This window comes from Salminus brasiliensis, chromosome 18, assembly GCF_030463535.1.
Source record: "Salminus brasiliensis chromosome 18, fSalBra1.hap2, whole genome shotgun sequence".
Lineage (NCBI taxonomy): Eukaryota > Metazoa > Chordata > Actinopteri > Characiformes > Bryconidae > Salminus > Salminus brasiliensis.
In genome coordinates, this window is record NC_132895.1 from 31,797,911 (window position 1) to 31,822,248 (window position 24,338).

General features: G+C 42.3%; 1 protein-coding gene across 1 annotated transcript; it reads right to left on the minus strand.

Moving 5' to 3' along the window:
• Positions 1 to 18,052: 18,052 nt before the first annotated feature.
• Positions 18,053 to 23,846, minus strand: LOC140538796 (testis-specific serine/threonine-protein kinase 6-like). The gene is made up of 7 exons (XM_072661308.1): positions 23,038 to 23,846; positions 22,838 to 22,949; positions 22,222 to 22,313; positions 21,846 to 21,977; positions 21,550 to 21,691; positions 21,368 to 21,430; positions 18,053 to 18,178 (listed from the first exon to the last, which is right to left on the minus strand). Exons 1-7 carry the CDS (start codon positions 23,844 to 23,846, stop codon positions 18,053 to 18,055), a joined length of 1,476 nt encoding a protein of 491 aa, XP_072517409.1.
• Between the last annotated feature and the right edge of the window lie 492 nt (positions 23,847 to 24,338).

A 24,338-nucleotide genomic window follows, 5' to 3' on the forward strand; every position in this document is an offset into this window, starting at 1 on the left:
TGTAGGCGTCTGTAAGGGTGGGGTTATAAGCGTGTGTAAGGGTGGGGTTGTAGGTGGGGTTGTAGGCGTGTGTTAGGGTGGGGTTGTAGGCGTGTGTAAGGGTGGGGTTGTAGGCGTGTGTAAGGGTGGGGTTGTAGGCGTGTATTAGGGTGGGGTTGTAGGCGTGTGTAAGGGTGGGGTTGTATGCATTTGTCAGGGTGGGGTAGTAAGCGTATGTCGGGGTGGGGTCATATGTGTGTGTTAGTGGGGTTGTATGTGTGTAGTATTGTGTTGTAGGTTGTGTTATGGTGTGTGTTGGGGTGTGTGTTGTAGTTTCAGTGCTGGTGAGCTGCTCATTCTCTGTGTCTATGCTCTCTAGGGGGCGCTCTTCCTGCTGGGAGCCTCCTTGTTCCTCGAGCTCGTTTCTGTCACTGGGTGGAGGAGTGGACTCTCCTCTGACCTGAGCACAAGATTGGAGCAAAATACACAAATTTAACATCCTGATACCTGAAGATCTGCTCCTGCTTTTTCTGGAGGGTTTCTGTGGGACATCTTTAGATGTTTGGAGGGTAGTGGCAGGTGGTTACTACGGTATTTCTAATGGAAGATGTTTACTGTGTAGTTCTAAAGAGTTCCTTATGTATCGCTATGGTGTTGCTAAGTGGTTTATCCAAAAATACCCTCAAAGAACTGTGTTTTTTATTTGCCCAAATTGTGAGAGGTTATTGGAGGTTCCATTTTGTGGGTCTGAAGGCTCTTGCAGGAAGCTCTAGCAACCCTAGTCTGGGTTCCATGAAGGAACATCTTCCAGCTGGAGCTTCTGTTCTGTAACCTCCTGATGATGGAGTGAACCCTTTCACCTCTCAGGAGGTGGGGAGGGTGTTGTGGAGTTCTTCATACCTGTACTCTTTGGTGGTTGTCTCTATCACTCGGTTGGTGATCTGTATGGACCTCTGGCTCGTTTTGGAGAAGATGCTCTACAGCACTTTCTGCTTTGGCTGGAGCGTCCTCTACTTTCAGCTCCTGTCCTGCTGTTACAAGAAGATGAATCAGCATCTGCCGAGATGTTCTTCTGGGTCTTTTCTGAATGTTTGATTAGTGTGATTCTATCTCAGATTACTTTACTCACCTTGAAGCTGGTCAGGTGGTGTAGTCGTCACTTTCGCAACTTTCCTGTAGATTATTTTACGTCCTTTTCCGCGTGTACCCCTTTTCTTTTTCATGTTATTCCGGGAGGCCTCTGGTTGGATTGCTTTCTGCTTCCATTCAACGCTTGGAAGTTGGTTCTCATGGGCCTCCGTCTCATTTGCAAGAGGATGTTCAACAGCCCTTGCATTCTCGGCTGGAGCGTCCTCCACCTTCAGCTCCTGTCCTGCTGTTACAAGAAGATGAATCAGCATCTGTTCTTCTGGGTCTGTTTTATATGTTTGATTAGTTAGATTATATCTCGGTTTACTTTACACACCTAGAATCTGGTCAGCTGGTGTCGTTGTCATGTCCGGGAAGCTTGTCTGAGCCCTGAGATTTTCTTGCTCAGTTCCTGGAACACCTTTCCTGTAGGTTATCTTGCGGCCTTTTCCGCGTGTCCCCCTCCTTTTATTTGTCTTTTTAGTGTCCACTGTGGTGTCAGTTATAGCGGACACTTTATCCAGCACATCTGTTAACACATATGAACAACACATCAAGAAGTCAGGAGCTGAGCTTCAGGAATCTGATCAGGTCTCTACTGAAGTTGTTCATTCTGTATTGTGCTTAACTACATGGACTTTTTTAGTGGTTGGAAACTTGCAGGTAAAGATGTTGGTTTGCTGAACTGCTGAGATGCTGATCTTTAGTGTGTGATGTGTGTGTACTCACCCAGTGGTCCAGCACTCTCACTGCATTCTCCTCCTCGTCCCTCATCACCGTTACTCTGGGTGGGTGGAGGAGAGGACCCTCCTCTGACCTGAGAACAAGACTGGAGCACAAACACAAATTTAATATCATGATACTTGAAGATCTTTTCCTGGATCTTCTAGATGGTGTCTATAGAACGTCAGATTTGTGTTGGTAGGTTAGTGCCAAGTGTTTAGAATGGTGTTTCTAATGGTCTCTAGAGTCTTGGAGATATTTGCTATGTGGTTCTAAATGTTTCCTGTTTTATAGATGTGGGGTTGCTATGTGTTGTATCCAATAGGACACTCAAAGAGTAGAGTTTTTAGTTGCTAAAGTCATGAGGGAATTGGAGGTTCCCTTGTTAGTCTATAAGCTCTTGCAGGAACCTTCAGACACTGATGGCTGCAGATTGGGATTCCTGGTCTTCGTACCTGTTCTCTTTGGATGTTGTCTTCATCATGCTCTGCCCTCGTCTGCTGAAGGGGCTGAGCAGTGATTGCTTCTTCGAAGGGTCTCTGGGCCTCTGGCTGGATTGTCTCTTCCTCTTCCTGTTCATGTTCCTCATTGGAAGGTTGAGTCTCAGCCTTATTTTCTGGAGGATGCTCCACAGCACTTTCTTCATCGGCTGGAGCTTCCTCCACCTTCAGGTCCTCTCCTGCAGTTACAAAAAAATGCATCAACATCTGACCAGATGTTCTTATAGGTCTTTTTAGTTCGATTGACTGATTTACTTCAGTTTATTTACCTGGAAGCTGCTCAACTGGCGTCCTCAGTGCATCCAGTGAGGTCGTATCATCCTGAGGAGGATGCTCAACAGCTTTGTCCTCGGCTGGAGCGTCCTCCACCTTCAGGTCCTCTCCTGCAGTTACAAGAAGATACATCAACATCTGCCCAGATGTTCTTATTAGGTCTTTTTTGTTTGATTTATTGATTCTATCTATGTTTACTCACCTGGAATCTGGTCAGCTGGTGTCACTATCACATCCAGTGAGACCCTGCCATTCTCAGGAGGAAGCTCAACAGCGCTGTCATCCACGGCTGGAGCGTCCTCCGTGTTCAGGTCCTCTCCTGCAGTATCAAGAATATGAAACAACATCTGCCCAGATGTTCTCTTTTTTTTGTTTGTTTGATTGGTTAATTTTGTCTAAGTTCACTTACCTGGAAGCTGGTCACCTGCCGTCCTCATCACTTTCAGTGAGACTGTATTATACTCAGGAGGATGCTCAACAGCCTTGTCCTCAGCTGGAGCGTCCTCCACCTTCAGGTCCTCTCCTGCAGTTACAAGAAAATACATCAACATCTGCCCAGATGTTCTTATTAGGTCTTTTTTGTTTGATTCATTGAATCTATATAAGTTTACTCACCTGGAATCTGGTCAGCTGGTGTCATTATCACGTCCAGTGAGACCCTGTCATCCTCAGGAGGATGCTCTACAGCCGTGTTGTCCTCGACTGGAACGTCCTCCACTTTCAGGTCCTCTCCTGCAGTTACAAGAAAATACATCAACATCTGCCCAGATGTTCTCATGGGTCTTTTTTGTTGAAATGATTGGTTCTGTCTCAGTTTACTTACCTGGAAGCTGCTCACCTGCTGTCCTCAGTCCATCCAGTGAGACCGTATCATCCTCTGGAGGATGCTCAACAGCCCTGTCGTACATGGCGGGAGTGTCCTCCGCCTTCAGGTCCTCTCCTGCAGAGACAAGATGATGAATCAACATCTGCCCAGATGTTCTTATGGGTCTTTTTTGGTTGATTCATTGATTCTATCAAAGTTTACACACCTGGAATCTTGTCAGCTGGTGTCATTATTGCACCCAGGGAGACCCTGTCATCCTCAAGAGGATGCTCAACAGCCCTGTCGTCCTCGGCTGGAGCGTCCTCCACTTTCAGGTCCTCTCCTGTAGAGACAAGATAATGAATCAACATCTGTTCTCATAGGTCTTTTTTGTTTGATTGATTAATTATGTCTCAGTTTACTTACCTGGAATCTGGTCACCTGCTGTCCTTATCACTTCCAGTGAGACTGTACCATCCTCTGGAGGATGCTCAACAGCCCTGTTGGACATGACTGGAGCGTCCTCCACCTTCAGGTGCTCTCCTGCAGTTACAAGAAAATACATCAACATCTGCCCAGATGTTCTTATTAGGTTTTGATTCTATCTAAGTTTACTCACCTGGAATCTGGTCAGCTGGTGTCATTGTTGCGTCCAGTGAGACCCTGTCATTCTCAGGAGGATGCTCAACAGCCCTGTCGTCCTCTGCTGGAGCGTCCTCCACCTTCAGGTCCTCTCCTGCAGTTACAAGAAAATACATCAATATCTGCCCAGATGTTCTTATGGGTAATATCATGAGAACTGAACAGTGGGTTGGCAACAGTAGTAGAACCCTTTCAGGTGCTGTATAGAAGACTTATATACAAAAGACCTTCCATAATTGAAGTGGTTCTTTTGGATTTTATAGTGATATGTAGAACCATAGTGTAGCATCTGCTTATCAACACTGTAGCAACCACCTTTGATAATGTGATAGTGGCCAAACACAGTAGCAACACCATAGCAACCACCTAGCAAAAACAATTTCACCCCACTGACCACATATCAAGAGCCCTGTCCAACCTAGCAACAAATGCATTTGTGGGCGGAGCATGGAGGGGTTGCTTCCTGTCACTTAGGATGTTGAAGATGTGTTGAGGGTAAAACAGGAAAGCATATGAATGAAGCTCCATCACTGACACTCATGTACTCACTCAGTGACTGGCTGCTGGTGCTGAGTGCCTCATCAGTGTGACTGGCGAGGTCGTCCACCATCTGCCTGGCACTGGTCACATCTCCAAGTGGAGTCTCCACGTACTCCACCGTCCCTGCAGATGTGCTGATGGAGAGTCCCTGTTGCTCAACCCTCCAGCGTTTCCTCCATCTCCTCCACCATCCTCTCTTTTTCTTTTTTCCCACTCTTTTCTCCACCGCTTTCTCCTCCCTCTCTGTGTCCGAGTCGTCCAACTCGCCGCTGCAGTTGCAGCAGCACAAGGACCGCAGGCAGCTCATTGGTGCAGCTGTCCTCTCCGATGTCTGAACACAGGATGAGGGAAAGAGCCCAGTGGACGGAACCTCCACGCCCCTCTCGCACTGTGACCTCACACACTCTGAGCTCTGATCTACTGTGACATCACAGCGGAAGTGTCTCTATGGAGACGGAATGCTGCCTTCCCTGACACTCCCTGTTGCCCCATGAGTGGCTTTCCTGGCATTAGTGTAGGGAATTGTGGGACACCTGTTGGTTCAGTACCACATCTGTTTGCTTTGAACAGATATCGGGAGTCAGGATCAGTTCTCCGTAGTTTGTCCCGCTGATGATTTCAGGAATGAGGGCTCGGAATTCCACTTTGGATGGACTTTAGTTTGTACTCTGAACCTTTCTGCTTCATTTTCAGCTTTTATTGATCATAAGGAAGGACAGCGTCCTTCACCAGTATGACCTGGTAACTTTGAGGAAAACCAGGGTCATAAAACCAGTGTTTCGTTCTAAATACACTATAACTTCCCTACTTCCAAAAGCTTAAAGATTACTGTATTATATATCATTATAGAAACATCATATTATATTAGATTTTAATAACTTCTGCAATTCTGGAAGAAATATGGGTCTTCAGATTTGTCCTTAGATACATTTTACATTTACTACATTTAAAATTATGGACAGTTTCACTAATCTGAAATGTGTGTAATTAAACAGAGTAAACAGAGTAAACAGGACACAGTGCAATGTGGTTTCACTGTGACTGAAGCTGGACTTTGTGGTGCATGTGTTGCCCCTTAGTTCCTTTATATTAGCCCTCTGGAGTCTAAAGGCTCAGATTGTTGCAGATCTTCTTCAATTGGTCTTTAAAGGCTCCTGCATATTCACACAATACCCACTTTCTCCTGATGTTGATCCATTTCATCCCCAACATTCATCACCAGTTACCCCACTCATACACCTCCCCCCACCCTTCACATTTTCAGGTCCTCTCCTGCAGTTACAAGAAAATACATCAATATCTGCTCAGATGTTCTTATGGGTAATATCATGAGAACTGAACAGTGGGTTGGCAACAGTAGTAGAACCCTTTCCGGTGCTGTAAAGAAGACTTATATACAAAAGACCTTCCATCATTGTTCTTTTGGATTTTATAGTGATATGTAGAACCATAGTAACTGCTTGGGATACTGTAGCAACTGCATATCAACACTCTAGCAAACACCTGTGATAATGTGATAGTGGCCAAATACAGTAGCAACACCATAGCAACCACCTAGCAAAAAACAGGAGGAGAAGGACATGGTGTAAATTAAACACCCAAAAGTGAGCTGTTGGAGTTTTACTTATAGTTGAAAACACATTCTAATAATAATATTCAGAGAAATGACATGTCTGTATTTAGATTGTAGTGTGTGTGTGAGTGTGTGTGTGTATGTGTGTGTGTGTGTATGTGTGTGTGTATATATTTATACCACAATTACGCATTACATCTGTTTTTATTTGATCTGGAATCCGTATTTTATCTTTAATCCAAAGTTTCCCATTTGTAACTTGTACCTATGTGGCTGATTGAATGTAATTTACAATTCTTAAACATATTCTATTTCCCCTTTTTAAACATTCTAGCAACCTACCATGACCCATCGGTGCGGAACCAGCGTGTGAAAGGTGAGTTAGTTGTGTTAACTATTATTATGATTATTATTTTTAATAATATTAGAATGTGATTTTGACCACAAGTCAAACTGTTTCTACTCCAATAGTTCAGTACTCCATCTCCCTCTTATGTGTTTTATTCTTTGCTACCTCTTCTGAGTTCACCGCTCATTCTGCTTGATACATGCAAATATTCTCATTTTTATACAACAATTACACATCACATTTAGAATTCCACGTTTCCCACTAGTAAATACGACCTCATTTACTGATCGAATGCAGTTTACAGTGTTTAAAAACGAAATGTCCAAGGTTTAACAGCTTAGGAATGTTACAGAGAGGAGCTCCACAGAACAAGGCAAAGACAAACCTCGTAAACCCGTGTTTCATCTTGATTTCCGAGTTTTCCACGTGTTAATAGGACCTTACTGAATGATCGAGTGTAATTTAAAATGCTTACAAATGGTATATTTTCTTTCGTAGAACTGCCAAGCAACGTACCAAGACCCAATGGAGACAGAGCAGCGTTTGAAAGGTGTGGTTGTTTTCAGTTATTATTATGATTATTAAACAATTACACATCACATTTAGAATTCCAAGTTTCCCACTAGTAAATATGACCTCACTCGATGATCGAATGTAATTTACAGTGTTTAAAAATGAAATGTCCAAAGTTGAACAGCTTAGGAATCTTAATAAGAGGAGCTCAGCGGAACAAGGAGGGACATATGTATATGCTTTCATTTTTATACCACTATTACATATCAGACTTAGAATTCCAAGTTTCCAACTAGTAAATTTGACCTCATTTACTGATCGAATACAGTTTACAATGGTTTAAAACGAAAATTTTCCAGTTTAAACAGCTTAGGAATGTTAAGGAGAGGAACTCCGCAGAACATCTCAAAGACACACCTCCCAAACCCATGTTTCATCTTGATTTGTGAGTTTTCCATCTGTAAATACGACCTTACTGGTGGATCGAGTGTAATTTAAAATTCTTACAAATGGTATTTTTCCTTTTATTGAACTGCCAAGCAACGTACCATGACACAATGGAGACGGAGCAGTGTATGAAACGTGTGATTGGGTGAGGTTTTTTATTATGATTTTTTAAAATAATAATTAAAGTGTGTTTTTGAACAGAGGTTAAACTGTCTCTACTCTAACACCTCGATTTGATTTTTTTTCTTTAGATCTTGTGCTTCTCCTCCAGCTCACTGTTCATTCTTTTATTAATTACTACCTTCCTGCTGAGTTCTGGCAAGTTTCCCACTTGTGACTTGGTCCTATCTGGCTGATCAATGTAATTTACAATTCTTAAACATATTCTATTTCCCCTTTTTAAACTATCTAGCAACGTACCATGACTCATTGGTGCGGAACCAGCGTGTGAAAGGTGAGTTTTGTTGTGTTAACTATTATTATGATTATTATTTTTAATAATATTTTGACCACAAGTGAAACTGTTACTACTCCAATAGTTCAGTTTAGCTGTTTTTCTACGTCTTGTCCTTATTCGCCATCTCCCTCTTGTGTGTTTTATTCTTTGCTACCTCTTCTGAAGTCACCGCTCATTCTGCTTGATACATGTAAATATTCTCATTTTTATACCACAATTACACATCACATTTAGAATTCCAAGTTTCCCATTAGTAAATATGACCTCACTCGATTATCTAATGCAGTTTACAGTGTTTAAAAACGAAAGGTCAGGAAACTCCATCCTAGTGATTCGCTCTGCTGAACGTCTCACTCGTCGTAGCGCTTGCCTGTCCTGTCCTGCTTTTTGCTGTTCCCAAACCAGACTGTGATGTTCCCTGTGAGTATGCTTTCGATGGTGCAGGAGTAGAAGGATCGTAGTACCTTGGAGGGCAGTCTGAAGTCCCTCAGTCGTCTCAGGTGGTATAGGCGCTGACGAGCCTTCTTCGTTGTGGTGTTGATGTGGCAACTCCATGACAAGTCCTGAGAGATGGTCACTCCAAGGTATTTGAAGCTTTCTACCCTTTCCACCGCCGTTCCACTGATGTGGACAGGCTGATAGCTCCTCTGCTGTTTCCTGCTAAAGTCCACAATCAGCTCCTTCGTTTTGCTGGCATTTAGCTGGAGATTATTATCCTGGCACCAGTTCTCCAGGGTTCTAATCTCTTCCAGGTAGGCCTTCTCCTTATTTCCTGAGATCAGGCCCACCACAACTGTGTCGTCAGCAAACTTAATGATGTTGGTGGAGCTGGAAGTGGCTTTGCAGTCTGAGGTGTACAGCGAGTACAGCAGAGGGCTGTACTCAGCGGAACAACAAGTGAAATATGTATATGCTCTCATTTTTATACCACAGTTACACCTCAGATTTGGAATAATAAGTTTCCAACTAGTAAATATGACCTCATTTACTGATCGAATGCAGTTTACAATGGTTTAAAACGAAAATGTTCCAGTTTAAACAGCTTAGGAATGTTAAGGAGAGGAGCTCGGCAGAACATCTCAAAGACACACCTCCTAAACCCATGTTTCATCTTGATTTGCAAGTTTTCCACCTGTAAATACGACCTTACTGGTTGATCCAGTGTAATTTAAAATTCTTACAAATGGTATATTTCCTTTTATTGAACTGCCAAGCAACGTACCATGACCCAATGGAGACAGAGCAGCGTATGAAAGGTGTGGTTGTTTTCAGTTATTATTATGATTATTAAACAATTACACATCACATTTAGAATTCCAAGTTTCCCACTAGTAAATATGACCTCACTCAATGATCTAATGCAGTTTACAGTGTTTAAAAACGAAATGTCCAAAGTTGAACAGCTTAGGAATGTTAATGAGAGGAGCTCAGCGGAACAACGAGTGAAATATGTATATGCTCTCATTTTTATACCACAATTACACCTTAGATTTGGAATTATAAGTTTCCAACTAGTAAATATGACCTCATTTACTGATCGAATGCAGTTTACAATGGTTTAAAACGAAAATGTTCCAGTTTAAACAGCTTAGGAATATTAAGAAGAGGAGCTCCGCGGAACATCTCAAAGACACACCTCCCAAACCCATGTTTCATCTTGATTTGCGAGTTTTCCACGTGTAAATACGACCTTACTGGTGGATCGATTGTAATTTAAAATTCTGTAAAATGGTATATTTCCTTTTATTGAACTGCCAAGCAACGTACCATGACCCAATGGAGACAGAGCAGCGTATGAAAGGTGTAATTGGGTGAGTGTTTTTATTATTTTTTTTATAATAATTAAAATGTGTTTTTGAACAGAGGTAAAACTGTCTCTACTCTAACACCTCGATTTGATTCTTTTTTATTTACATCTTGTGCTACTCCTCCAGCTCCCTGCTTATTCTTTTATACATTACTATCTTCTCGCTAAGTTTTAATAAGTTTCCCACTTGTGACTTGGTCCTATCTGTCTGATCAATGTAATTTACAATTCTTAAACATAGTCTCTTTCCCCTTTTAAACATTCTAGCAACGTACCATCACCCATCGGCGCGGAACCAGCGTGTGAAAGGTGAGTGTGTTGTGTTAATTATTATTATGAAAATCATTTTTAATATTATTCGAATGTGACTTCGACGACAAGTGAAACTGTTACTACCAAATAGTTCAGTTTTAGCTTGTTTTTCTTTTACATCTTGTCCTTCTCCGCCAGCTCCCTCTTGTATATTTTATTATTTGCTATCTCCTCTCTGAGTTCACCTCTTATTCTGCGTGATATACGTATATTTTCTCATTTTTATACCACAATTACACATCACATTTAGAATTCCAAGTTTCCCACTAGTAAATAAGACCTCACTCGATGATCGAATGCAGTTTACAGTGTTTAAAAACGAAATTTACAAGGTTTAACAGCTTAGGAATGTTAATGAGAGGAGCTCAGCGGAACAAGGAGGGACATATGTATATGCTTTCATTTTTATACCACTATTACATATCAGACTTAGAATTATAAGTTTCCAACTAGTAAATTTGACCTCATTCACTGATCGAATACAGTTTACAATGGTTTAAAACGAAAATGTTCCAGTTTAAACAGCTTAGGAATGTTAAGGAGAGGAGCTCCACAGAACATCTCAAAGACACACCTCCTTAACCCATGTTTCATCTTGATTTGCGAGTTTTCCACCTGTAAATACCTTACTGGTGGATCGAGTGTACTTTAAAATTCTGTAAAATGGTATATTTCCTTTTATTGAACTGCCAAGCAACGTACCATGACACAATGGAGACGGAGCAGCGTATGAAAAGTACGCTGAGGTGAAACTGTCTCTACCAAAAGACCTCGATTTGACTTTTTTTCTTCAGATCTTGTGCTTCTCCTCCAGCTCACTGTTTATTCTTTTACCAATTACTACCTTCCCGCTGAGTTCTGGCAAGTTTCCCACTTGTGACTTGGTCCTATCTGGCTGATCAATGTAATTTACAATTCTTAAACATATTCTATTTCCCCTTTTTAAACTATCTAGCAACGTACCATCACCCATCGGTGCGGAACCAGCGTGTGAAAGTGAGTTTTGTTGTGTTAACTATTATTATGATTATTATTTTTAATAATATTTTGACCACAACTCAAACTGTTACTACTCCAATAGTTCAGTTTTAGCTGTTTTTCTACGTCTTGTCCTTATTCGCCATCTCCCTCTTATATGTTTTATTCTTTGCTACCTCTTCTGAGTTCACCGCTCATTCTGCTTGATACATGTAAATATTCTCATTTTTATACCACAATTACACATCACATTTAGAATTCCAAGTTTCCCACTAGTAAATATGACCTCACTCGATGATCGAATGCAGTTTACAGTGTTTAAAAACGAAATGTCCAAAGTTGAACAGCTTAGGAATGTTAATGAGAGGAGCTTAGCGGAACAACGAGTGAAATATGTATATGCTCTCATTTTTATACCACAATTACACCTCAGATTTGAAATTATAAGTTTCCAACTAGTAAATACGACCTCATTTACTGATCGAATGCAGTTTACAATGGTTTAAAACGAAAATGCTCCAGTTTAAACAGCTTAGGAATGTTAAGGAGAGGAGCTCCGCAGAACATCTCAAAGACACACCTCCTAAACCCATGTTTCATCTTGATTTGCGAGTTTTCCACCTGTAAATATGACCTTAGTGGTTGATCGAGTGTAATTTAAAATTCTTACAAATGGTATATTTCCTTTTATTGAACTGTCAAGCAACATACCATGACCCGATAGAGCGGAAACAGCGTATGAAACGTGTGATTGGGTGAGTGTTTTTATTTATGTTTTTAATAAAAATTAAAATGTGTTTTTGAACATAGGTGAAACTGTCTCTACTCTAACACCTCGATTTGATTCTTTTTTATTTACATCTTGTGCTACTCCTCCAGCTCCCTGCTTATTCTGTTATACATTACTATCTTCTCGCTGAGTTTTCCTAAGTTTCCCACTTGTGACTTGGTCCTAACTGGCTGATCGAATGCAATTTACAGGTCTTAAACATATTCTATTTGCCCTTTTAAACATTCTAGCAACGTATCATCACCCATCGGCGCGGAACCAGCGTGTGAATGGTGAGTGTGTTGTCTTAACTATTATTATGAAAATCATTTTTAATATTATTCGAATGTGACTTCGATGAAAAGTAAAACTGTTACTACCAAATAGTTCAGTTTTAGCTTGTTTTTTTTACATCTTGTCCTTCTCCGCCAGCTCCCTCTTGTATATTTGATTATTTGCTACCTCCTCTCTGAGTTCACCTCTTATTCTGCCTGAAATACGTATATTTTCTCATTTTTATACCACAATTACACATCACATTTAGAATTCCAAGTGTCCCACTAGTAAATACGACCTCATTTACTGATCGAATGCAGTTTACAGTGTTTTAAAACAAAATATAAAAGGTGTAACAGCTTAGGAATCTTACAGAGAGGAGCTCCGCCGAACAAGGAGGGACACACCTCGTAAACCCGTGTTTCATCTTGATTTCCGAGTTTTCCACGTGTTAATAGGTCCTTACTGGCTGATCGAGTGTAATTTACAATGCTTACAAATGGTATATTTCGTTTTATTGAACTGCCAAGCAACGTACCATGACCCAATGGAGACAGAGCAGCGTCTGAAAGGTGAGGTTGTTTTCAGTTATTATTATGATTATTAAACAATTACACATCACATTTAGAATTCCAAGTTTCCCACTTGTAAATATTACCTCACTCGATGATGGAATGCAGTTTACAGTGTTTAAAAACGAAATGTCCAAAGTTGAACAGCTTAGGAATCTTAATGAGAGGAGCTCAGCGGAACAACGAGTGAAATATGTATATGCTCTCATTTTTATACCACAATTACACCTTAGATTTGGAATTATAAGTTTCCAACTAGTAAATTTGACCTCATTTACTGATCGAATGCAGTTTACAATGGTTTAAAACGAAAATGTTCCAGTTTAAACAGCTTAGGAATGTTAAGGAGAGGAGCTCCGCAGAACATCTCAAAGACACACCTCCTAAACCCATGTTTCATCTTGATTTGCGAGTTTTCCACGTGTAAATACGACCTTACTGGTGGATCGAGTGTACTTTAAAATTCTGTAAAATGGTATATTTCCTTTTATTGAACTGTCAAGCAACGTACCATGACCCAATGGAGACAGAGCAGTGTATGAAAAGTGTGATTGGGTGAGGTTTTTTTATTATGATTTTTTTTAAATAATAATTAAAGTGTGTTTTTGAACAGAGGTTAAACTGTCTCTACTCCAAGACCTCGATTTGATTTTTTTTCTTTACATATTGTGCTACTCTTCCAGCTCACTGTTTATTCTTTTATTAATTACTACCTTCTCGCTGAGTTCTCGCAAGTTTCCCACTTGTGACTTGGTCCTATCTGTCTGATCAATGTAATTTACAGGTCTTAAACATATTCTATTTGCTCTTTTAAACATTCTAGCAACGTACCATCACCCATCGGTGCGGAACCAGCGTGTGAAAGGTGAGTTTGTTGTGTTAATTATTATTATGATTATTATTTTTAATATTATTAGAATGTGATTTCGACCACAAGTAAAACTGTTACTGCTCCAATAGTTCAGTTTCAGCTGTTTTTTTCTTTTACATCTCGTGCTTCTCCGCCAGCTCCCTCTTCTGTTTTATTCTTTGCTATCTCCTCTCTGAGTTCACCTCTTATTCTGCGTGATATACGTATATTTTCTCATTTTTATACCACAATTACACATCACATTTATAATTTAAAGTTTCCAACTAGTAAATACGACCTCATTTACTCATGGAATGCAGTTTACAATGGTTTAAAACGAAAATGTTCCAGTTTAAACAGCTTAGGAATATTAAGAAGAGGAGCTCCGCGGAACATCTCAAAGACACACCTCCCAAACCCATGTTTCATCTTGATTTGCGAGTTTTCCACGTGTAAATACGACCTTAGTGGTTGATCGAGTGTAATTTAAAATTCTTACAAATGGTATATTTCCTTTTATTGAACTGTCAAGCAACGTACCATGACCCGATAGAGCGGAAACAGCGTATGAAACGTGTGATTGGGTGAGTGTTTTTATTTATGTTTTTAATAATAATTAAAATGTGTTTTTGAACAGAGGTGAAACTGTCTCTACTCTAACACCTCGATTTGATTCTTTTTTATTTACATCTTGTGCTACTCCTCCAGCTCCCTGCTTATTCTTTTATACATTACTATCTTCTCGCTAAGTTTTAATAAGTTTCCCACTTGTGACTTGGTCCTAACTGGCTGATTGAATGCAATTTACAGGTCTTAAACATATTCTATTTGCCCTTTTAAACATTCTAGCAACGTATCATCACCCATCGGCGCGGAACCAGCGTGTGAAAGGTGAGTGTGTTGTCTTAACTATTATTATGAAAATCATTTTTAATATTATTCGAATGTGACTTCGACGAAAAGTAAAACTGTTACTACCAAATAGTTCAGTTTTAGCTTGTTTTTTTTTTACATCTTGTCCTTCTCCGCCAGCTCCCTCTTGTATATTTGATTATTTGCTACCTCCTCTCTGAGTTCACCTCTTATTCTGCGTGATATACGTATATTTTCTCATTTTTATACCACAATTACACATCACATTTAGAATTCCAAGTTTCCCACTAGTAAATAAGACCTCACTCGATGATCGAATGCAGTTTACAGTGTTTAAAAACGAAATTTACAAGGTTTAACAGCTTAGGAATCTTACAGAGAGGAGCTCAGCGGAACAAGGAGGGACATATGTATATGCTTTCATTTTTATACCACTATTACATATCAGACTTAGAATTATAAGTTTCCAACTAGTAAATTTGACCTCATTTACTGATCGAATGCAGTTTACAATGGTTTAAAACGAAAATGTTCCAGTTTAAACAGCTTAGGAATGTTAAGGAGAGGAGCTCCGCAGAACATCGCAAAGACACACCTCCTTAACCCATGTTTCATCTTGATTTGCGAGTTTTCCACCTGTAAATACCTTACTGGTGGATCGAGTGTACTTTAAAATTCTGTAAAATGGTATATTTCCTTTTATTGAACTGCCAAGCAACGTACCATGACACAATGGAGACGGAGCAGCGTATGAAAAGTACGCTGAGGTGAAACTGTCTCTACCAAAAGACCTCGATTTGACTTTTTTTCTTCAGATCTTGTGCTTCTCCTCCAGCTCATTGTTTATTCTTTTACCAATTACTACCTTCCCGCTGAGTTCTGGCAAGTTTCCCACTTGTGACTTGGTCCTATCTGGCTGATCAATGTAATTTACAATTCTTAAACATATTCTATTTCCCCTTTTTAAACTATCTAGCAACGTACCATCACCCATCGGTGCGGAACCAGCGTGTGAAAGGTGAGTTTTGTTGTGTTAACTATTATTATGATTATTATTTTTAATAATATTTTGACCGCAACTCAAACTGTTACTACTCCAATAGTTCAGTTTAGCTGTTTTTCTACGTCTTGTCCTTATTCGCCATCTCCCTCTTATATGTTTTATTCTTTGCTACCTCTTCTGAGTTCACCGCTCATTCTGATTGATACATGTAAATATTCTCATTTTTATACCACAATTACACATCACATTTAGAATTCCAAGTTTCCCACTAGTAAATATGACCTCACTCAATGATCTAATGCAGTTTACAGTGTTTAAAAACGAAATGTCCAAAGTTGAACAGCTTAGGAATGTTAATGAGAGGAGCTCAGCGGAACGACGAGTGAAATATGTATATGCTCTCATTTTTAAAACACAATTACACCTCAGATTTGGAATTATAAGTTTCCAACTAGTAAATACGAACTCATTTACTGATCGAATGCAGTTTACAATGGTTTAAAACGAAAATGTTCCAGTTTAAACAGCTTAGGAATATTAAGGAGAGGAGCTCCGTGGAACATCTCAAAGACACACCTCCTAAACCCATGTTTCATCTTGATTTGCGAGTTTTCCACCTGTAAATACGACCTTACTGGTTGAACGAGTGTATATTAAAATTCTTACAAATGGTATATTTCCTTTTATTGAACTGCCAAGCAACGTACCATGACCCAATGGAGATGGAGCAGCGTATGAAAAGTGTGATTGGGTGAGTGTTTTTATTATGATTTTTTTAAATAATAATTAAAATGTGTTTTTGAACAGAGGTGAAACTGTCTCTACTCTAACACCTCGATTTGATTCTTTTTTATTTACATCTTGTGCTACTCCTCCAGCTCCCTGCTTATTCTGTTATACATTACTATCTTCTCGCTGAGTTTTCCTAAGTTTCCCACTTGTGACTTGGTCCTAACTGGCTGATTGAATGCAATTTACAGGTCTTAAACATAGTCTCTTTCCCCTTTTAAACATTCTAGCAACGTATCATCACCCATCGGCGCGGAACCAGCGTGTGAAAGGTGAGTGTGTTGTCTTAACTATTATTATGAAAATCATTTTTAATATTATTAGAATGTGATTTCGACGAAAAGTAAAACTATTACTACTCCAATAGCTCAGTTTCAGCTGTTTTTTTCTTTTACATCTTGTCCTTCTCCGCCAGCTCCCTCTTCTGTTTTATTCTTTGATATCTCCTCTGAGTTCACCTCTTATTCTGCGTGAAATACGTATATTTTCTCATTTTTATACCACAATTACACATCACATTTATAATTCCAAGTTTCCCATTAGTAAATACGACCTCATTTACTGATCAATGCAGTTTACAGTGTTTAAAAACGAAATGTCCAAGGTTTAACAGCTTAGGAATGTTATAGAGAGGAGCTCCACAGAACAAGGCAAAGTCACACCTCCTAAACCCATGTTTCATCTTGATTTGCGAGTTTTCCATCTGTAAATACGACCTTACTGGCTGATCGAGTGTAATTTACAATTCTTACAAGTTGTTTATTTCCTTTTATTGAACTGCCAAGCAACGTACCATGACACAATGGAGCTGAAACAGCGTATGAAAGGTGTGATTGTTTTCATTTATTATTTTGATTATTAAACAATTACACATCACATTTAGAATTCCAAGTGTCCCACTAGTAAATACAACTTCATTTACTGATCCACTGCAGTTTACAATGGTTTAAAACGAAAATATCCAAGGTTTAACAGCTTGGGAATCTTAATGAGAGGAGTTCAATGGAACAACGAGGCATATATGTACATGATCTCATTTTTATACCACAATTGCAAATTCGATTTAGAATTATAAGTCATTGGCTGTCCTACAAGTAGCTAAATGATGTCATCGCCAAATTTGCATTATAGTTCATTTGTCATGTTCCTAATGGCTGTTGAGCTGGTTCTTCATCTCCTGACCAGAATAATGTGGGTTTCTACCAGGATGGGTGTAGGTGCGGCCGGTGGAGGAGACAGAGGCCCGAGGAGAGCCTGCTTGAGCTGTATGACTCAGCACGAGCCAAAAGGATTGTGCAGAAGGTAAGTGTCCATCTCTCTCGCGCTCTCTCACACTCTATCATTTCTGAGCTTGGGTGCTTGAGTTGAGTTGACCTCCATCTGCTGCAGGAAGGAATGTATGGCAACGGGAATCTGGGATAGGAAAACGGGACAGTTTAAGTTTTCCATTAAGACCCAAATAAAACTATTTATCTGGTAATTTTTAAGGGAAAGGGGTTTGGTTAAAGAACAGCAGCTCAATCATTCACTGAATTATCCTCGAACCAATCAAAGTGGTTTATACTGTGTGCTGTGAGCCTTCTTACCAATCCTATTTGAGTGCCTGAGGCTGTTTTTAGCTGTAGCGTGGCCTCTGGGATGCTGTAGGGTGGTCACTGTATCATATCTACAGGTGGTGTTTTCATGTTGTGCTGGATTACATGAACAGTCTTCATGCCAGTCCATCAACTGTCAGTGTTGGGCAGAAGATTCTGTGCCAAATCTGAGAGCTTCCTGAACTTCTCCTTAGATGTCAGGGTCGTATGCCTATGTCAGGGTGGGGTCGTAGGTGTGTGTCAGGGTCAGCTGTGTTGTATAGAGTGTTACGGTGTGTGTTGGAGTGTGTGTTATAGTTTCAGTGCTGGTGAGCTGTCAGTTCTCTGTGTCTCTGCTCTCTTTGGGGGAGCCCTTCCTGCTGGGAGCCTCCTCGTCCCTCGAGCTGGTGTCTCTCAGTGGGTGGAGGAGTGGACTCTCCTCTGACCTGAGCACAAGATTGGAGCAAAACATACAAATTTAACATCCTGATACCTGAAGATCTGCTCCTGCTTTTTCTGGATGGTTTCTGTTGGACTTTAGGTGGATGTTTGGAGGGTAGTGGTAGGTGGTTACTACGGTATCGCTATGGTGTTGCTAAGTGGTTTAGCTCCTGTCCTGCTGTTTGATTCTATCTCAGTTTACTTTACTCACCTAGAAGCTGGTCAGCTGGTGTCCTGGTCATGTCTGGGACGTCAGACAACACATCAAGAAGTCAGGAGGTCAACCTGCAGAACAGAACATTAAACTCAGAGTAAATGGAGAACCTTTCAGTGTGTAGCGTTAGCACTGCAGTTGCGAAGCAGGACGCTAATGATAGCGCTGCAGTTTTACAAACCTACAAACACATTTACTTGTGTAGCAGATAATGCTATCTTCTGAACTGCTAACGACCCTGCTAACAACCCTCAGATAGTCAGCATGCACTCTGCTTCACTACTAACTATTACACTATTAGCTATTACTAGCCTAAATTAAACCTGCTAGCTGGAGTTAGCCTGTCTTAGCCTGAGTTAAACCTGCCTCTGTGGTTAAAGGAACTTAATCTAGAACATCCACCCAAATGCCTGTCTGCATTTTGTGGAGGACAAACATACAGCAGAACATCCTTACCCAGAGAAATGAATCGGTTCTTCAGCTCCGGTGAAGCGAGGTGAGGTTCTAATGAGATTCTTAACTGACTGCACTTTTAGGCGAACATCTTACCTGGTAGTCTCACAAATCCCAGACACATCCAGTTCAGCAGAGCTTCATAATCCGGCTTCTGTTTGCTCAGACAACACTGGGCTTTTCAGTATAGGCTGTGTTTAATTGCTGCTTTTTTCATGATGAAATGTAAAGACACAATAAATTGTTCATGTAGAGCCTCATACTCCACCATTCTGACTTTTATGTTTCCCATGTCCCTGGTGTCGTGCATTCTGGTTTTGATGAGTTCTCACTGTGCTAATTCTGCAAGCTTGTGTTATCAATGCGCCATTTACCAGTTAGCATAATTAAGGCCTATGCCAACAGAACTAGCTAATGCCTTTGCTTTAGTGGGCCGATCTTTATGGTTGGTAGGTTATAAAGTTAGAAGTGGCCTTAACCAAAACAAATATATTTAAAAGTTCTAGTGTTAGCAGTGGTGAATTTAAACTGAGCACACAAAAGTTCTGCTTTCTCTTTAGAACCTTAATTTTCCAGAAATCCCAAAGAAATGCTGAATATTTTCTGTGGTAAAATGATGAAACGTCTCAGGCTGGTGAAGCTGCTTAGCAAAGCTTTATTTCTTAACAGTGTCATTTCAGAAATTTCTCTAATGGCTAAACTGACGTTCAGGACATAACTATACATCTTCTCCATCCGCTTGATCCAGCTCACAGCCGTGGTGGCAATAGGTCAAGCCCTGATACCCCCTTCCTAAAGCCCCTTCCAGATAATACAGTTCCTCATTCCACCATGAAGAATTAGTCCAGCTACCCGCCTGTATCCGCAATCCCAAACCTCCTGACCACAGGTGAGGGTGGGGACATAGATCAACTGCAGCCGCCTAACCTACCACTGATCTCACAACCCCTTCTCCCATCACTCGCCAACAAATCGCCTCCACCTGGGCTTGGCCTACGCACTTTACCTGGAGGAAGCACGCCATCCCTTTCCGGGATACTACCATGGCCTCAGACTTGGAGGTGCTGATTCTCATACTGACCGCTTCACACTCAGCTGCAAACCCTTCAAGTGTGTGGTGGAGGCCCCTGACACGTAGAGGCCACAAGGGCAATGTCTGCAAACAGCAGAGCTGGTCCACCTTTTCACGACCAGAACAGAACCCACACTGATCCTCCTGCATCTGAGGTTTAACTGTCGGACGGATTCTCCTTTCCGGTACCCTGACATGAACTTTCCCAGGGAGGCTGAGAAGTGTGAAGCCTTTAAAGTCTGCACACACTCTCTGGCCCCCTTTCTTGAAAATGGGGACCACCACCACCCTGAGGCATTTTCCTTGGGATTAGAAGATCCTCCAGACTTTCCTTCCAGTGCTCAACAACGTCCACAGAGTTCAGAGGTTCACCACCCTTACTGAGCACAGTTTCCACAGTGTCCCTCACTCCTCATCTGTATTGTCGGAGCATTTTCCAGAAAATCCTTGACAGTCATTCTCCACGGCCTCTCCGAACTCCTCCCATTCTCTGGATTTTGCTTCTGCCACTTCCAAAGCTGCTACCTATTTTGCCTGCTGGTACCCATTAGCAGAAGTGGGAGTACCCAACCGAGCTCAGAAAGTCTCTTTCTTCCACCTGATGGCCTCCCTCACCGCAGGTGGACACAAAAAGGTTCTTTGGCGTCCACTGTAATGGGCACCAGCAAGCTTCTGGACACAACTATGTACAGCAGCTTCCTCGATGGAGGTCTTAAACCAGGTCTACTCTCATTCCATGTTTCCAACCTCCTCCAGAACATGTGAGAAGCTCTTTTGGAGATGGGAGTGGAACGTATTGTGGATGGCAGCCTTTCCTAGCAGACCCTCACTACTTGTTTGGGCCTACCAGGTCTGTGTGGCTGTTTACCCCACCACCCGATCCAACTCACCACTGGATGATGAAGATCAGGTCACAGCTTGGCACTTCTCTTTACCCGAGTGTCTGAAACACATGACCTCAGATCAAATGACCCAAGCCCAAGCTGCTCTGGTACCAAGTACAGGTGAGCAACCTTGTGTCTGAACATGGTGTTTGTTATGGACAAACCATGACCAGCACAGAAGTCCAATAACAACTCACTGCTCGGGTTCAGATCAGACAGGCCGTTCCCCTGATCCTTCCTCTCCAGGTTTTCCAGTTATTGCCCATATTAGCGCTGAATTCTCCCAGCAGAACAACAGAGTCACTGCATTGCACTCTCTCTAGAATCTCACCCACAGGTATCGTCCCAAAGCAGCTTTACAGAAATCCGGGTCTGAGCCTCTTTTGAGCAAGCCAGTGGCGACAGTGGCAAGGAAAAACTCCCTCATGCTAAGAGGAAGAAACCTTGAGAGGAACCAAGACTCAAAAGAGGAACCCATCCTCCTCTGGTCGACACCGGATAGACTGATAGATAACGGAAATGGCAGTAGAATCAGTGATCAGATAGAGAGAAAGTGGGATGTTGTCGTTACCAGAAGCCACATTAGACACCACATAGAGACCACATTAGTCTTCTTCATCTTCATCATCAGGATCTGTTTGTGGGACAATAAGAGAAAGTCTGAGCAACTGAACCATTTCTCAATCATCTGAAGTGATTTTGCAGTTTAAAGATCGGGGGCTGTCCCAGTCCCTTAACACTCCACTCCCATACCTTAAACTGGAGGAGCCTCTGTCTCTTGGGTCCCTTCTTCACTGTTGGCTGCGGTAGCAGGACTTCTGGAGTTGCACTGTCACGCCTTTGCTCCGCACGAGCAAGCAGGAGCTTCAGCAGAGGCAGCAGGATGACGGACATCCTACTGGGAAGGAGAGGAGGAGCGACGCACCACAGACTTACCTCTGAAAAACCTCCTCATCCTCTCTCGAAGTGAGTGGGAGGCTTTTACAATTGGTGCCACTAGGCAAGCTTTAGCTGCAGCGCAAAACGAGCTACAGCCAAAGCAGCCGCACTCCTCCCCCACGACCTCCACGCTTCGGCAAGCTCCACTGCTGCCGTGTTCTGGCTCAGGCTGAACCTCTCGACACGTGACAAACTCCAGCCCATCTCCAGAGCTAGAAGATGACGATGTCCCGTCTACATCTCTGCTCAAACAGGAAGAAGTCTGAAACACTTCCTGTGTTTGCTGAAGTGAGTCCTGGACTTCAACTGGTACCACAAGGAACCTGCCTATACGTCTGGAGATGGTACAGAAGCAGGAATGAGGTTAATGGTGAACTTAAGCCTTAATTGGGCCGATTCCGGTCCGCAGGCCGTATGTTTGACACCTCTGTATTGGACTGAACAGTACAACCAAACTTCAGGGTGAACTGTAATCCTGAATCTTACCTTGCTGGTGGATGAGCTGTGGAAGTCTCTGGAGGAGTGCGACTGCTGGAGGAGTGTGTCGCTGCTCTGCTCGGACTGGCCTCTTCTGGATCCTGTGGTGAAGAGGAAAGGGTCGTTATAGAATTTACACACAAATCTGACCTTTACTGATGTATCCTGAACAGTCTGGCTTCAAATCGCTCTGGTGGAAATTCCTGAACATGATCTGAACGGCAGCTGGAATGTCGTTACATGAAGCTAATGTTGTTAAGAACCAATGGGACCCTTGACCCCACCAGTTCCCCACTTGTATTTCTGTACAGTGGTGGTGAACGGAACCAGGCATCGTCATGACTGCTGCACAGATGCGATTTTCTCTGATAGAACGGTGTCTCAGGCGCCAGGCAGCGTATTCCAGCGTACCTTACTGTGAGGGAGCTTTTAGAGGTTCAGACGTCTGATTGCATTCACCACCACTGTAGACAGTTCTGACTGGGTAGGTTCCTCTTGAATGGAGCGTTTCCCACCAAACCCACCAAACCTCACTCTAAATGACTCTGTTTCCATGGTAACTGTTTGATTATGTGGAAATCTGAAGGAACTGTTGTAATGTTGTGAGGTGTGTTCTATGACTTACGGTGTTCCTCTTCTGTAGCTCAGAGACACAGGGAGAACTTCTCACAGACAGAGACCGGCTCGAGGATTGAACCCCAGACTGCACCTCCAGACTGCTGGAGCTGTGCGGCAACCTGAAATGGAAAATCAGAGGTAAATCTCCTGTAGGAACATATAAACCTGGAACTTAATGCTGGAGCTTCAGCACAGAGGTTTACTTACGGCTCCTGGCTGGTCTGCAGCCAAGGGTGCTGGGCCACCTTAGTCGCCGAAGGCCGGACGAGAGGATTGTAGCGCAGCATGTACGAGATGAAGGCGCGACAGGGCTCCTCCACATTACCGGGATACTCCAGGGGTCTGAGCTGGCGGAGTGGGAGTCTTTTCCTGTTGGGGGCTTTGAAGGGTAGTCTCCCGGTGACCATGTGGTAGAAGATCACGCCCAGACTCCAGACATCAGACCTCATGGGATCATGTGGTACACGCAGAAGCACCTCCGGTGCAGCATAAAGTGGAGTGCACATGTATGTCCGACATAGTTTGGGGAAGCCTTCGTAAAATCGCCCAAAACCAAAGTCCGTGAGCTTCACTTGGTTGTCAGCCGTCAGCAGAACATTCATACACTTCAGGTCTCGATGAGCGATGTTCTGCTGGTGCAGGTAGACCACGGCACAGACAAGCTGAGAGAACCACGTCCTGGCCTGGTCCATGGGGATGAAGGAGAGCTCACAGACCTTTTGAAAGAGATTCGTCATGGCAGCCTCCATCACGACGTAAGCCTGTCCGCTGGGCATCTGAAAGATTTCGTGGACCTGAACTATGTGAGGGTGCCTCACTCTTCTCAGGATGGCGAGTTCCAGGGGCAGATATTTACGAGTGAATTTAGAATTTTTTCTTCGGGGCTTCATTATTTTAATGGCCACCTGTTCGGAGTGTCTTTCTGACGTGGCCAGTTTCACCATGCCGAAAGTCCCTTCACCGAGGCTGCCCACCAACTCGTAGCCCAAGCTTCTCAGAGGACCGTCGGTTTTCATGTTGTTTCCCTGTGTATGGAAGGTGGAGCAGAACGGTAAAGGGTTCAGTAGGTGAACGGTTCATTTTGAGGGTTTAAGAGTGTTTCTGACTCTCTTATGCTTTATATTCTGCACACCTCACCAGAACCTCACCGGTAAACAGCACTTCAGATGCTGAAATGATCAGAACATCTGCTTTTGATCTTTTGCAGCTTCAGTTTGAAAAACCAAGGCTATGACTGACCAATTTCCCCCCAGTTTTACTAACCAACTAACCCACCCGCTCACCAGGACTCCCCCATCACTTGCAATGCTCCCGGGCAAGCACATGCCTCCTCTGATACATGTGAAGTTAGCCACCGCCTCTTTCTGAACTGTGGCCAATGCAGCATCACTAGGCAGCCAAAGTGCTTGGAGGAAAGCCCTGGATCCCCAGCTCTGATACATCAGCTAACAGACGCCTGTGCCAACCAGAATCACAATGTAGGTGATGAGGGGGAGAGCGCCATCTAT

Excerpts from the sequence above, each read along its gene's own strand:
- LOC140538796 (XM_072661308.1), bottom strand. The coding sequence starts at position 23,846 with ATGAAAACCGACGGTCCTCTGAGAAGCTTGGGCTACGAGTTGGTGGGC. Across the intron at positions 22,950-23,037 it reads CTGCAGACCAGCCAGGAGCC|GTTGCCGCACAGCTCCAGCA; the intron begins GTAAGTAAACCT and ends TTTCCATTTCAG. Across the intron at positions 22,314-22,837 it reads AGCTACAGAAGAGGAACACC|GATCCAGAAGAGGCCAGTCC; the intron begins GTAAGTCATAGA and ends TCTTCACCACAG.